Here is a 15,751-nt window from a genome sequence, read left to right on the forward strand (position 1 = left end):
TTCACTTGTGCTGACATGGTATAGAGGTGTACACAATGTGATCTAACCTAGTTCTATCTCTAACCCTTTCACAATGGTCATGTTTGTAGCTAAAAAGTACAGAGATGAATAAGAAAAGAAGGGGAAGGGCTTTGGCTCCAAGAGCTCAGACTTAAATATACATCTGGCAGTTCTTAAAGCCAAAAAAAAATTCCCATTCTGGTAGAAAGTGCTTCAGATTCGATTCCTGGTCTGCTTGGCTCCAAACTACTCCCTGAACTCTCTGTGTGACCTTGAGCCAGTAACCTAAGTTTAATGAACTTCTGTTTTCTCATCAAGAAACCAAGGAATATGATACTCAGATTGCCCAACTTTGTTTGGTATAAAACAGTATACATTTTTCTGGTTGTGGTCTCTAGTGACTTTCCAATAATATTAAAGACTGTATAGGTATTAAAATTGTAGAGGAATCTCATAATACAATATGGAGCTGGACATTAGATAAAATCTGTTCTGAGGGGCCTTAAGTAAACTAGTTATTTCCCCTCCCACAGCCATTGAATGGACTTCTTTTGTTTTGAGGCATGTCTGTGTGTGTGAACGTCTGTGTGCTTGTGATTTGAGGGAGCTGGCAATTTAATCCATTTCCATATTTCCACATCTCTAGTTATGTTTACACATTTAAATAGGCTATCTGAGATCCAAGCCCTGGTGTCTCTTGTTATGGAGCTCAAGTACTCTCTACCAAACTACAAGGAAAGCGTTCTATGCTTTGACTGTGATAGGAACTTTGCAAATCAGGAGACATGCCTTTTACAAGCAATAAAATGAAGCTGTCAGCCATCACAAATGGACCAGGATAGAGGTCACATGACTAAACTACCCTTGCGCCAGGCAGTCTCTGATGTATTTTTCTCTAGTTTCAATCTATTAATCAGAGGAGTTGGAAGAGCAATAATTTAAACGCTGCGATAATCAATTCCATAACACATTAATAGAGGCTACCGTCAAACTTTGCCACACCACTGACTGCATTGGAATCTTGACAGGAGCCCTAAGGCCATGCCTAATCTGCATTAAATTTACATAAAATTGTAAATCAAGAATACATGAACACAGCCCTAATATTTGTTAGTGCTTAGATCTTTCCTAATAGATGGATGGAAACTGCTGGTGGTTTGACTGCGCTTGCAATAAAATTGTGCAGCTGATCAGCTTCGTTCTCATTCTGCAATTATGGGGAAAGGGACTCAAGAGAGCTATAGTTTGGGGGCATGGTTATGCCATTTAGGGTTTTCATTCTGTAAAACCATGACTCAGATGTGCCCCTGGAAACCACCATCTAGAAGCAGATTGTCCCCAATGACTTTGCAGATCCTTGTCACTGGGTTTGCTCACAAATAACTTGCCATTAAATGGAGATACAAGCTACAAAGGAAGCTGGCCAGATGAGAGGCTGTCAAGGCCTGTGGAAATTTTCAATTTTCCAAACAACATTTACTATCATAAAAACAGATAATTAGTGACGTTCTTTAAGCAGCAGATAGATAAAAATGAAACCTTCAGCAAAGCATCCAGCACCTAACAGTGTGATAAAGTAGATTTCACATGGTTCTAAGCATTCTGTGTGTTCTTGGGTCCCTGTTTCAACTTACTCCAACAGCTGTGGCCTTTACTGTGTGTTTTCACACTTAAGGCTAGGAGAAAACATTCTCATCAAGGGTACTGCTCACAGTGGCAAGACTCCTCTTTCTATATTCCCCGTAGTCCTCTGATTTTAAGTCTATTCTTTCAGAGAGAAAATAGATACTCAAATGCAATAATGTATTTGGAAGTTTTTTTTTCCAGAAAGAATTTTGCAAATATTTGGTCAATCATGATTATTATCTACCTACCACCTCTCTCATCCTTTTCTTACCTTGCACGATCAAGTAAACTTGAGAGGTCTTGGGCTCATGCTGTGTCTGAACTGAGCAAGTGTAGGAACCTTCATCATAGACATCCACCTTCTGGATTCGGAGGCTGTATTCCAGAGAATGGCGTTTCTCCAGCTCAACCCGGGGGTCCAGAGACCACTTGTCATGCCCAGCAAAAATGATGCCAGAACGGTTCAACCAGGCCACCTTCGAGTTCTTGTCTTCTACAACGCACCTGGCAGAGCAGAATAACAACATTGGAGCCTTAGCCATACCTGCATCTGCATTCATTCTCCAATGATTAGACCAATCAAGAAAAATAATTATACACAGTGAATCATTGCCATGACATTTCTTAGAGTCCTACATATTGTCACTATTTCCCCTTTAAGATCTAATTACCATCCAGTAGATGGATGTCATTATATTAGACTCAATTTAACAATCAGTATGAAAAATGCAGGCAAATAAAGTTAAATAGGTTAGATTAAAGTTAAATTCCCACTGGATTATTTTCCTCTTGTCTAGGAAAAGGTCTTTCACGCAGAACTCCACCTGTTTAAGTAACCCCGAGAATTAGACAATTCATAATGTGGCACATTTACTCAGTTTTGAACTGTATTTACTCTTTCATAAGTATATCTTGTGTGATGGTAGATTCATGTAATGTCCTATTGCTGTAGGAATCAGACCAGATTTCAGAGTTCGCTTCTGATCCTTGCAAATTTGGAATGCTCACTCCCAGGAGTGAAAAGCATGTGAGCAGGTCCAAGAGAAAGTAGATAGGTGTAGTGTAAAGGAAATCGAAGCTAATGTCATCTTGTCTAAGCCTGATTCCAGCCGCTGAGGGCGGCAGGTTGTCCGCTGGCAAGACAGCTTGCTACCAGCATTTCTGGCATATTGGAATGAATTCAATTCTTTATGGGAAATGAAGAAACCAATTTTGTAGTCCCTATTCCAAGGAAGGGGAAGAAAAATGTTTATTTGAATGACTACTTATTTTAGAAACCTAAAAGGGTCTCTTTCTGAAACTTGAAAGAAAGAGGCAAAGAACACAGATTAGTGGAGAAGGAGTAAATAGTTCATGGTGAGTGGGGTTTTCTCCTTCAATTCCAGCAAGAATTTAGAAGTGGAAAAATCAAGCAAAAAAACCTTTTCTCTGTATCTCTTTGGCAAGATTTATGTCTGCTCCACAGGGAGATTGTCCCAGACCCTGTTCACAGCTGCAGAGCCAGCTGCTCAGCGCTCTGGGGCATGAGGGATGGACAGAAGGAGCCAGGAGCATGACAGCAGAACAATTAAAACACCATGTTCCCCTGTATCTTCCAAACCGAGTCAAATCCAGGCTTCCTCTCAGGTCAAAACAGCCACAAATAGAGATTCCACACCCATGCATAGACAGGAAATTGAAGCTTAATCCCCAGGTTGTCCACCGTAGGGACACAAAGGCCAACTCATCTTTTGTAAAAGAAGGAGAAAAGCTGAATTTTTAAAAAATCCATTACCTATGGTACAAAATACTTCCTATCCCATTATTTTTAGGTAAATTGAATATTTTATTTAGCGTGAGAATTTTATTTAATTAGCTAGGTGCCATGAGATGTAGGTTTTTCTTTTCGTCTTCACCTCTTTATTTTCATAAATATAGGTAGATTACAGTACTATTTACTATCTCCATTACCCGACATGTGTTTCTCTGCCATGCAGATATTAATGAGATTAATTATATGTGTTTGATAATTTAGAACTTCTCCATGGGGAAGAGCAAAGCTAACTTCATGGGTGCTTGCTGCTTCTTTCCATACTCGATTTGACTTTTCCTGTTGTATTCTTTTGTGGTATCATTTCTCTGTCCTTCAAGGTGTTTACGGCTCTTCTCAACCTAGAATCATTTATGAATTAATTAATAGGCTGTTTGCTGTCTTCTTCTAGACCATAAATGAAGTTGTCAATAGAGATTTACCGGCTGGCATTTTCTACTGAGAAGAATGAAAATTTACCTCCATAAAAGAATTTTAAATCTTCTATCAAATTTTTCCTTGCACTTTTCTCATCTATATGGCTCAACATGGCAGCAACCAAATATGCTCCATCATAAAGAGGTACTTTGAATGCTGGTTAGCCTGGAATACGGCCCTAATGTGTTCATTTTGAAAAAAATACTATGTAATATATTTTACATAAATATGGCTTATAAATCAAATAAAGACTCTAATGTAAAACAGAAACCTGGTAAATGCCTGCTGTGTGAATAACAGTGTCACACATGCAGACAGAGGACACATGGTTACCTATATTCCACTGCCCTTGTCCCAAGCCCTACAACATCCACAAGTGAACTGGCAAATTTCCTCAGCAGCACAAGGCAGAGCTTCTAAGCTGGGTATTTAGGGTCCTTTGGACATTTTAGTAATTTTTGTCCATGGAAAAGTTAAAATTATCACACAGATCATTATTCCAAATTATTCTCTGGAAGTGTTCAGATCTATCTTACCTAAAGAAGTAATTAACTATTTCAGCAAAATTGCCAGACCCTTAAAAATGCATCTACTAAAACAATATATTATCTGAAGATTGTGCTTTGACAATCTACACATCTTATTTTTATGTTGTGCTTAAACCATATTTATTTTTTTAAACTTATCTTTTTCTTCCAAATTAGTAAAAGGTATATTAGAAAACACACACGCACACTTTTTACTAACTCAATACGGTTAGCCAACTCCAAACACCAGAGTACATTCTAGTATTTTTTAAAAAGAAACCACTCTTCAGATATTTAAGGGTTCTTTTTTTATGTGGTCAATATCTCCGAAGTAAATGTATTGATTCTATAAACTAGAAAATAATCTTTCTACAATGTGACTAAAACTTTCATATTGAAAAAGGATGAAAAGAATAACACAATTTCAGAACTAATTTAATTTTAAGAAATTTTAAAATCTCGATTTAAGGCGGCAACTGATTTAAATCATAAAAAGTGCACATAAGAGGGGCTGGCCCCGTGGTGGAGTGGTTAAGTTTGCGCGCTCTGCTGCAAGCGGCCCAGTGTTTCGTTGGTTCGAATTCTGGGTGCGGTCATAGCACTGCTCATCAAGCCAAGCTGAGGCAGCGTCCCACATGCCACAACTAGAAGGACCCACAATGAAGAATATACAACTATGTACTGGGGGGCTTTGGGGTGAAAAAGGAAAAAATAAAATCTTTTAAAAAAAAAAAAGTGCACATAACAAAAAAGATGGTAATGGGGTCAGCCCTGTGGCTGAGTGGTTAAGTTCATGCTCTCTGCTGCGGCGGGTTTCACTGGTCCGGATCCTGGGCGCGGACATGGCACTGCTCATCAGGCCACGCTGAGGCAGCATCCCACATGTCACAACTAGAAGGACCCACAACTAAAATATACAACTATGTATTGGGGGGATTTGGAGAGAAAAAGCAGGAAAAAAAAAAAAAAGGAAGATTGACAATGGTTGATAGCTCAGGTGTCAATCTTTAAAAAAAAAAAAAGAAAGAAAAAAGATGGTAAGAGTCAAAATAACAGTCTCAATTTGTAGAACTTGCATCTGTTAAATGAAAATAACCACTCAAACAGGGTCGTCACAGAATGCCTAGCTATTCAGAAATGAGGAAATGCTGATTAAATGAAGACTCTGGTTCCCAGCATGCACCGACTGGCCAGTAAGCATCGCAAGCTTGTACCTAGAAGGTAAGTTAGCTAAACTGTGCATTAGGCACACCTGTAGAGCAAGTGAGAATTCTCATGCCACGCCATTACAATATAATAATGAAATAGCCCTCATCTAGAATGCTGCTTCAAGACCAGGCAATCTAGTGCAAAACCAGATATCTAATGACTGTATCTTCAAAATCAGCCTTAGCTAAAGAACAAAAGTGTAAAGAGATGCGTGTTAAAAATCTGTAAGGGCTATGTGTTGTTTGGATTTAATAGAATGTCTCCTCCAGGAGCTCACAATTTTTCAAATCATTCCAGGATTTAGAAAGGATGGCACCCTAGAAAGAATGGGTGTTGGTGCAAAGAGAGAAGGGCAGAGAACGTCACTCCTCTTTAGCTGGGATTTCTGGCAGGCAGCTGAGGACATGGGGATATAACACAAAGAGGCACCTTTCCAGGAAATCTTCTCTCATCAGCATCCCATCCTTTTACTTGGCCCCTTTTTATGACCTCATCATCCTCCACATTGCATTAGAGTTATTTGTACTCATCTTTCCTCATAAGCTTGTTAATGACAGTGATCCTCCTGTAATTCACCTGTGGAGCCCTCACAGAGCCTAGAAGCATAAACCCACCATTTACACAGTAGGCACTTGCTGAAATGTGGAATAAATAAACTCAATTCAATTTAACAAATTGCTATAGGTCCATTATCAAGTATTTGTTTATTGTCTAAGAGCAGAATAGATGGATAACTACTTTAACATTCCTTAAGAAATAATTAAAAGTATCAGATACAAAGAAAAAATTTAAGGAGAACTATTGGTATGGTATTAACATGAAAGTGAAGGAGAGAAAGATGTGCTCAGTGTTCCCACTATGCAGAAAGATCATCTCTGGGAACTAAATAATCTACATTGCTGTGAAAAGCAGTGAAAAGAAGCATGAAGCATTAGATAAACGTTTAGTGGGTAGCCTACTTTAACCATGAACCCACAAATATCAGATGGGTTACTTAACTATGAACCTATGACTTTTTAAAAAATCAGTCAAAAAAATTACAAGAGCCAAGCAAACAAATTTTTATCTTCTCTGTTCAGTATACCTTAATCCATAAAACTGTCACAAGAAATCAATGCACCCATACAAATCTCAAGCATTGGATCTTTGCAAACACTTTACACCAAGTATGTTATACAAACAGGTACATTGACAATTCCACTCATACTGCATAAGTCTGGGGATTATGCTTCCAAAATGATGAATATAATTGGAGGCAGAGAAGAAATGCTAAATTCGGTTTGTATCAATATATTACTTAATAGCATATTTACTGACAGTATATCCATGATGTAATGATACACATCTACCAGATATTAAGCCTGTTCAATTGCTACTAGATACATCTCTTCACATTTAACAAGCATTACTGGCTGCTAAAAATGTACCAACTTAATATTAGATTTTATCCAAACTTTTCTCTCTTTCTCAAGAGTGTAATCTGGTATTTATTCATTGATAACAAACAAATACATTTTACTTTATCTTTCACCAATTATCTATCCTCAATACTTTTTAATTATAGGAACTGGGGGCAGTAGAACTGAATGGGTAAGAAAGATTTGTTTCTTAAATTAAGAAAGAACAGTTAGATGAGTGGTTCTCAAATTGGGGCAATTTGTGCTTCAAGATGACATTGGCAATATCTGGAGACATTTTTTGGTTATCACAACTGGAAGGGGGAAGTTGCTACTGTCAACCTAGAGAGTAGAAGCCAAGGATGCTGCTAAACATCCTGCAATGTAAAGGACACCTTCCATAACAAAGACACATACCATCTAAAATGTTGATAGGGCTGAAGTTGAAAAACCCTCAGTTAGACTTTGGTCTCTTGATTTAAATATCCAGACATGCAGGGCAAACATCTACAGTGAAATGGTGTTTTCATAAGCATGTGCTTCTTAATTTACAATCACTTAATTGCCACCAGCAAAGTCCCTGAATTATAATCGGGTTCATGACAGAGACACTCCAATGAAGTCCAATGATGCTCTGATTCTGTTAGTAGTTAATAAATCATCCCCCTTTGTTGTTCAATTTTAGTATCAAAATTACACATCAGTATAATGTGCACTGTTGATGGTGAATGAGAAAGGTATACTTTGCTGCTTCCTAACTTAATGCTGGAGAAATCATTTAACCTTAGTGTTTTGGGGTCTTTCCCTGTATATAAGTGGGTCCATAACACCCAGAACAGATAAAGGAGAATCAACTCAGTTGGGGTAAATTTGATTTTTCAGGAAGTTATTAGCTTTTAGTCATAGGAAAGCTATTTTATTTGCTAACCTTTATCATCTTTTTCACCTTTGTGATTCTCTTGTAATCTTTTGTAAGATGTGGAATGATTCAAGATGAAGATGGGAAGGAAATCTTCAAGAATGTATTGGGCCTTTATTTTGATGCTGTTTGATTTGTAACTTTAACCCTACAAACCAAACCCTCAGTGAATCAGCAAAACTATCATAGACCCTAGAAGGAAAGATCTGGGAAGTAATGCTGTATATTCCCAGCATTAAAGTGCGGAATCAGGGAAAGTTCCAAGCAGAGGATGGAATAAAGGATCATGGAAATATCCCAGATTCTCCTGAGTCAGAAGTCCTTAGTCTGACTTTATCCCATTATTTTAAGTATAATGAATATAATGAACTCCAACCACAAATATGCAAACGCATTAAAAAAATAAACAACAAATTTAAAGAGTTTCAAATTATTAAATCATTTTGGGTGATCTCTGCTTCATTACCATGTTCTAAGATTAAACTGAGTAATAATAAGAAAACTGTGGGGATTCGCTGCTGATCCTTTGGTGCTCCTGCTAGCCTTGCCTGCAACGAGAAGCTTCAGCTCTCCAGCTGTCTTGCTCCCATCTCTTCTTTCTAGACTTGACTTCTGGCTTTTTTTTTTCTGCTTTTTCTCCCCAAGTCCCCCCAGTACATAGTTGTATACTCTAGTTGTGGGTCCTTCTAGCTGTGGCATGTGAGACGCCACCTCAGTGTGACCTGATGTGCAGTGCCATGTCCGTGTCCTGGATCCGAACCAGCGAAACCCTGGGCCGGCTGAAGCAGAGCATGCAAACTTAACCACTCGGCCCCAGGGCCGGCCCCTGACTTCTGCCTTTCACCCTGCCTGCTCTCTTGGTCTCATTCTCTTATTCTTGTCCATATCCACTCTCTCAATCTTGATTCTCTTGAACCAGAAACTGATTTTAGCTTGATGATGATTTATTTTTCTAGATTCATACTGAATTGTAGTCCAATGAACACCAAGGCAGCATCTACATGCTATGATCATCTCCCCACACCCTAGTTCCTTTGCACACATTCCTGTACAAGCCTGGATGCACACATGTATATGCACACACAGAGAAGCAGTGATGGATGCTCAGGGGAGGGTGAGAACACAGAGGTAGTAAACCACAGGAACCAGATTCACGTGTATCTCTTACTGGTCACAATGACTCAGGACTCCATACACTGCCGATGGAGTGTCAGGGTAAAAGCTATACTGTTTAGTTCCTGAAGATAACTGGTTTTACTTCTGGCCATCAGCCTATTTCTTATTGGAACAGGTAAATCAATTAGACTTTCTGAATCTTAGTTTTTTCATAAGTAAAATGAGGCTAATGATACTTGACCTAACCTCTTGGAACTACTCTTCAGGTAGCTCTAGGAAGCAAATTAGAAGATGTACATGGAAACATTTCATAGGATGTAAAGCAATATCTGTGCTTATACTCATACTTCTCATGGTAGAATATGATAGACAAGAAGGAAATAGTCATATACAGGGATGGCTATAAAGGAAAAACGCTGATTTCCCTAAAGCATTCAAAAAGTTTATCTCCTTATAGAGTGTGACAACACACACTAAATATGTATTATTACCCAGATTCTCTGATCAATCATGTATTTCTTTAAATTCTCAGTTTGCGTTAGTTATTTGCTTGTGCTATACTGACAAAACGCCCTTTCTGTGATTGAGTTACTCTCTACTAGAATGATTCATCATCTATAGGAGCCAAAAAGAATCCACAATAGCAAGTGGTAAAGCCAGGACAGTCTGATTCACCCCTGGAGCAGTGAAAAGTCCTCCCTAGACATGCTTTCTTCTCTTACTATCACTAGGGAGCACCTTGTCCAGCCATACATGCATTCTTATATAAGCATATAGATGATATATGTTTTGCTGTATTTCCAGGTTCATCTTCTTAAAGCAGGAGCATAAACGCACATCCAGGCAGATGGTACAGGAGAGAATCAGGGCATGCAGAGAAGGAGCAGAACCACTGAATTAAGTGATGAGGACGACTCAACAAACACCCAATTTTAGGACAGTTTGTGTTCTTGGTATCACATCAATTGTATAATCTCTACATTCACATGGAAGAAATAAACAGAAAAAAGGAAGCCAGAAATTCTAAAAAGAGATCAAAATTGAGGCTGAGACCAGGAGAGAACTGCTTTCTATCCCAGTCACAGCTGGAGTTAGGATTCATCCCAGGAACATTTATAAGGGATTGAAAACAATTTTTCTAGGTTCTTTCCAAGAGTCTTAATCAGTTTAGAAAATAAATCATCATCTTAATCACATCATAACTCAAGATTCTCCATTTTCTTGTCAGTGGTGAAGTGGAAAAGTCACGGGTTCCGTAGCTGAGTAGCTTTAGGCAAGTGACTTAGCAAAGAAAGGCAGCAATGGGGGGGTGGTTATGAGTTCAGGCTGAGGAGCCGGTTTCCTGCTCCAAATTCCAGCTCCATCACCTACTGCTCTGAGATCTTGGGACATTTGCTTAACTTCTCTGTGGCTGGGTTTCCTCATCTGTAAAATGAAGACTATAATACTGTCTACTTCAATGGGCAGTTGTAATGCTTAAATGGGTTAATTTAAACATATAGAGTAGTGCCTAGTCCTAAATGTGCCCACTACTACTGAAGAGCTTCACTGTTTTTCTTCCTCAAACAGGAATAATAACTACCTTCTCATATGATTGTAATTATTAAATGGGCTAAATTATTTAGAGTACCTAGGAGCTTTGGAAAAGCATAATAAACTTTTGTCCCCAACACTTCTCATAATTTGAATCTTGGACATTCTGTAGAAATACCATTTCTATGCTAAATCCAGTAACCCCTAGATATTGTTGTTTAATCCAGTTCCTTGCTTTATTAACAAGCATCTCCAGGGAACCCTCCTTTTAGGGGCCTAGGTTCCCTTGCATCTGATACCCCTCTGGTCCCTCTGGTCAGTAGTTAGTCCCCTAAAGCCCATAAGTGTTAAATTGAAGCAGGGTGATGCAGGATGGTTATAGTGCAGCAGTGTAAATTGGGGCTCTAATGCCACCTCTGGAACATTTTTTAAGGATTTTTAGCATATTGGGCATAAGCAGTTCAGGTTTTAAATGCCTCACCACTTTCGATCAGATCCAGTAGGAGCTCACGCATGGCTCCCTCTTCAGGGCAGCCTGAAAAGAAGACAACAACTGGTGCATGCTGTCTGTACTTTGGGATCTACTGAGATCTGCTTGGCAGAGCTGAGGTTCCTCCTGGACCTGAAGAGGTATACTCTATGCTTTGTGGACTCCCAGGTTGCAAGAACAAGGCTCTTCCTTTTCCTTCTGAGTGCATGAGTGGCAACTATACTGTCATCAAAGTAGCAAGAACGTATAACCCTTTCCTTTCCTTTGAACTATGGATTCTCCTCTTTCCTCCCTACTTGGTTGAGTGAGGACAAGAAACAATTTCAAATCCTGATTTTCTTTTGATTCTTGCTATGAATCTTTGTTTTCTGTGAAAAATTTCTCTCATTTAGGAGGGAAAAATGTTGCCTTTAGTTGTACCTTTGAAAAAGTAAAATTAGTTTTGGAATCCTGGCTCAAATTTCTAGTTAAAAGTTTCACTCACTAAGCAATTAAAAACAATTCCACAGCCATTATAAGAATTTTTTTTTACTTTCTAAGTCATTACAAAGTAAATATAAAGAGTATGCTAAGTTCTAGAAGGGAAAAATTGTTCTCTGTACCATGTACGGTTTACTCTTTATCTCAGTCCAGCAGTAAGGAGAAATAAAAGTGCTTACAATAAATTATAATGCACTTAGTATAAACATTCTGTTGTATGAGGCATGGCTATAAAGTCAGGAGACAGTTTTCCATAAGTCTCACTTGAAAACTCAGCTCCTTACTTTATAGTTTTACCATATACAACATTATGTAAATGTTATCATCAGAGCAGAACCACGTTATAATACAGCTCATTGTTGCACCCCCTTGGATACAATTTAGATCAAATTGTGCCCTCTAAGACATGACAACTAATAGATACAGCATGTATGATGTAACAGAGTTAACATATAGTGAGTAAATAAAGAAATAGGTAATGAGACTGTCTATCAGGGCTACCATTAGAAAAAGGTTCTGCTGTCTAGTTTGCCTTCACTGGTAGAGGTAGAGGTAAAAGAAATAAAGACAGATAAATATAAAGATCAAAAGAAGTCTTCATTTTTTAAAATGTACTTTGTGGATACGAATGTGAAATAGGGTAATCTAGTAGCTGCAAATCGAAGGAGCACATGTTATCAAACAGATTCATCTTAGGTGAAAGAAATGTAGTGGTCCCCTCCCCCAGCTGACAAGAAGCCAATAGATCACTGATGAATGGTTCTAAATCACGAGAACAGTTCTCATATGGAGAATTACAATCATACAGGTTTTTCTGACTTCCACGTTTGCTTTTCGGTCACCCACTCTCCACCTACCACACCTCCTGTTTTCTAGCTCCAAAATTTTTTTCCCCCAGCACTTTCTTCCAAAGGAAATTGGTGTGAGGAGGCTTTCACCCTTGTGTGACAATCTACTTTTGTAGCTTTTCTTCTTTTTATTCTCACTACTTGCTTTCCTCATCTAAACCTTTCCTTGAAGGCCTGTCTTGAACGCATCAACAATCAGGACTTGAATGGGACTTGGAATCAGGTGATCGAAAAGAGCTTCAGAAGTTACTGCGAGAATAGACATATAGGCAAGAGCTGATGAGTTTGAGATGAAAGCCCATCTGGAGAGCTCTTGTAGGGAACTCAGCCTACTCCAACTGGAGAATGATATCTGAGACTACAATCCCCAATTTACAGAAAGCACTTAGACTGGGAGGGCAACAGAAGCGACAGAAAATAACTGGTGTCTAGACTTGGGAGAGGGAGAAAGTCAATCACCTCTTGTATTACTACAACCACCATATAATTTAACTCTGAAATTTCATCGCCAGTCTGAGTTAAAGGGTGAGTTGCAGATGCTTCAAGGTGAAGGTCACACTCTGAACTCTAGGAAGACCCCTATGATTCAATAGCACCGTCTCTTTAGCCTGAGAGTATTTGTATTTCACTTTCCCACCTTCTCTGTTGTCCCTAGGGCACTCTAGCTTTGAGATTATATTACAGAAGAGGCATCTTCTCTTAGAGTGACTCTCAAAATATGGCTGATAAATGAAAAGGCAGGTAGAGAGAGGGAAAGAGCTAAATCTAAGTGGAGATTAATAAGGTATGGTTTTGAAATTGTTCTTATGTTTCTTGTGGATTACTTATCATCATTTAGGGTTAAGACCTTTTGACATGATACCAGGAACTCTGCTGAAATCTCTATATGTGCTCAGGAACCAACCTGAGTAGAAGCAAGAAGTAATGTTAACTAAGTCGTAGTCAACATAATGTTGATATTAATCATAATGTTGATATTAATAGTCAATATTATGTTGACTAATTAATGTCCACTCTCCCTCAAGAACACATCACCTTCACTGGCTCTATCATCATTACTTTTAGAATGATGCTATTAATCCACTAATTGCCAAATCTAATGTATTTATTTTAAGGGTTTGTTGTATTTAATCTCTTAATAGCTTTCAACACCATTCACCACCTGTTCTTCATTTTCTTTTTTCTCCTCCTAACTCTACTGCTATTTCTTAATTTCCATAATTTTTCTTCTCTCCTGGCTTCATGGAGTAGTCCTCAGGAATTCATCAGGTTTTTTGGCTTTAATTATACTTCATCAGATTAAAATCTAACATGGAATACTCAGTTGCTCCACACAGATATCCAAAGGCATCTCAAATTCAGCATATTTTGAACTGAAACTGATTATGTCCCATCTCACTTCAGGTCCCTCTAAATTTCCAGTTTTAGTTAATAGAATCATACCCCATCTATTAACCCAAGCTAGTAGCCACAGAGTTATCCTTGTTTCCTTCTTCCCCTTCATGTCATTTATGTAATCAAATATTATTTTTTCCCCTAAGGTTGACCTTTACTCTCCATCCTTACTGCTACTACTGTTGTTCAGGACCATCTCATCTGTTGTTATTAACATCACTTCCAAATGGTGTTATAATGTTTCAACTGGTGTTCTGGCCTCCAGTATTGTTTCTCTTACCTGCACACAGAACAAAATGTACATGAAGCTGATCATGTAATCTTCTTCTTTAAATGTATCTGGTTATTTTACTTGTAAAAATTCCAATTGATTAGCATAACATAGGTCAACTCAACTCACCTTTCCAGGCTGGCCTCTTGACGTTACATTCCCTCTCTGTCATGAATCTTATTCTTTATTCTGATTCCAATCTCATTCACCCTAGTTTTTGTTTTCCTTTTACCTAAAATATCTTTTGCAACCTTCTTCATTTAGCAAGCTCCTACTTACTACACAAAATCTATCTCAGATGTGTCCTTCCTCGTAAAGCATTCTCCAATTTCCCTAGTGGCTTCCCTACTTGCGCTAGCATTTTAATTCTTTGTTTTTCTGCCTCTCATCACACTTTGAGAGTGAAGCACGACCACATCTTCTCAATCTTTGAATCTCTATTGCCTCACAAAGTGCTGACACATAAAATACCTCAATAATTTCGATGGATGAATGATGTTTGATGGATGAATGAATATACCAAGAATCTTTTTTCTCTCATCTCGCACTATTAGAGATGTCTCCTTCCTAACACAATCTTGAAGGGCGAAGAATCTTACTATTTCTAGTGGTTTCGAAAGAGGAGAGGTGTATCAGGTCAAGGATCTTCTTTCTGTCTTTTCTAAACCAATCATCTTATTTCCTTTCATTAGCTGCTACCATTTTCACTGCCTCTCTTTGCTGAAAGAGATGGTAATATCTTTTCAGTGATACATCTATGATGCACTATAATAGATGTATAAATACAAAGGTTTTAAAAAGAAATAAAATATGTAGTGGAACCTTTGTAACTCAAAGAATTTCTGAAAATATGCTATATAGTGAAAACACGAAATGTTTTCAAATACACCAGTGCCCCTCCTCTTGTCTGGACTTGAATATGATCCTTGGTATTACCTGGTTGGTGTCTGGTGTCTACTGCCCTAGGGGTTCATATTTAAGGATCCAAATGAACACTTTTCATCTATATTCAGATGTTGCACTGAGGACTAACCACCTGCAGCAACATAACTTAATCTCTGAGTTTATAGAGGATCTGTGACTAAGTCATAACCAATTTTCTCACTGCTCATCTCTAGTGAAATAGGTTAATTTGATCTCACATAAGTTTTAAAATTTTTCTATCCCCACTATACTTGACTGTGAAATTAGCAATTATTTTTTTTCCTTCAAGAGAAAAATATAACCAAGATGACAACCAGAAAGGGTGATAAAGAAGTACATAGAGTGGGATTTTCTTCATTGATCCTTTGTTGCCTGGGAGGCCAATGAATTAGACACTCTAGAGTCCTCTAGTCAATGGAGGGCACTATAGTTATTCAGCTATGTTCATTCTTTATTATTGGTGAATTTTGTCCCGCATTTCTTTTCTCTGATTATTACAATACACAATCTCTTCATTCTGGATGTCAGTGTCCAAACCAGCAATTAGGACCCAGCAAAACTTCCCCAATATTACAGAATGAGAGAAGAATAAGGAATAACACATTATTTTAAATGATTTAGAACTGACTTATCTCAGTCAAATGAATAATAATGTATTATCGCTTCTTATATCTTGCTCTTTCTTGTCCTCTAAGGAGAGATTTCCTAAAGTTCTTGTCTGTTACCCTCAATCATAGTATTCTCCAAAAGAACTCCATTAAGGAAGTAAACAATATAACTTATCAAGAT

The 15,751-nt window shown here is 38.1% G+C and overlaps 1 protein-coding gene across 3 annotated transcripts in view; it reads right to left on the bottom strand.

Annotated features, from left to right (window-relative positions):
- Positions 1–15,751, bottom strand: part of LSAMP (limbic system associated membrane protein) — a 597,408-nt gene that overhangs the window by 269,377 nt on the left and 312,280 nt on the right. For all 3 annotated transcript variants that reach the window (XM_044771561.2, XM_044771559.2, XM_070508918.1), the window contains exon 2: positions 1,898–2,130. In XM_044771561.2, coding sequence (XP_044627496.1) covers positions 1,898–2,130 — 233 coding nt within the window. The remainder of the gene's footprint in view (positions 1–1,897; positions 2,131–15,751) is intronic.

Source organism: Equus asinus, chromosome 5 (genome assembly GCF_041296235.1).
Source record: "Equus asinus isolate D_3611 breed Donkey chromosome 5, EquAss-T2T_v2, whole genome shotgun sequence".
Lineage (NCBI taxonomy): Eukaryota > Metazoa > Chordata > Mammalia > Perissodactyla > Equidae > Equus > Equus asinus.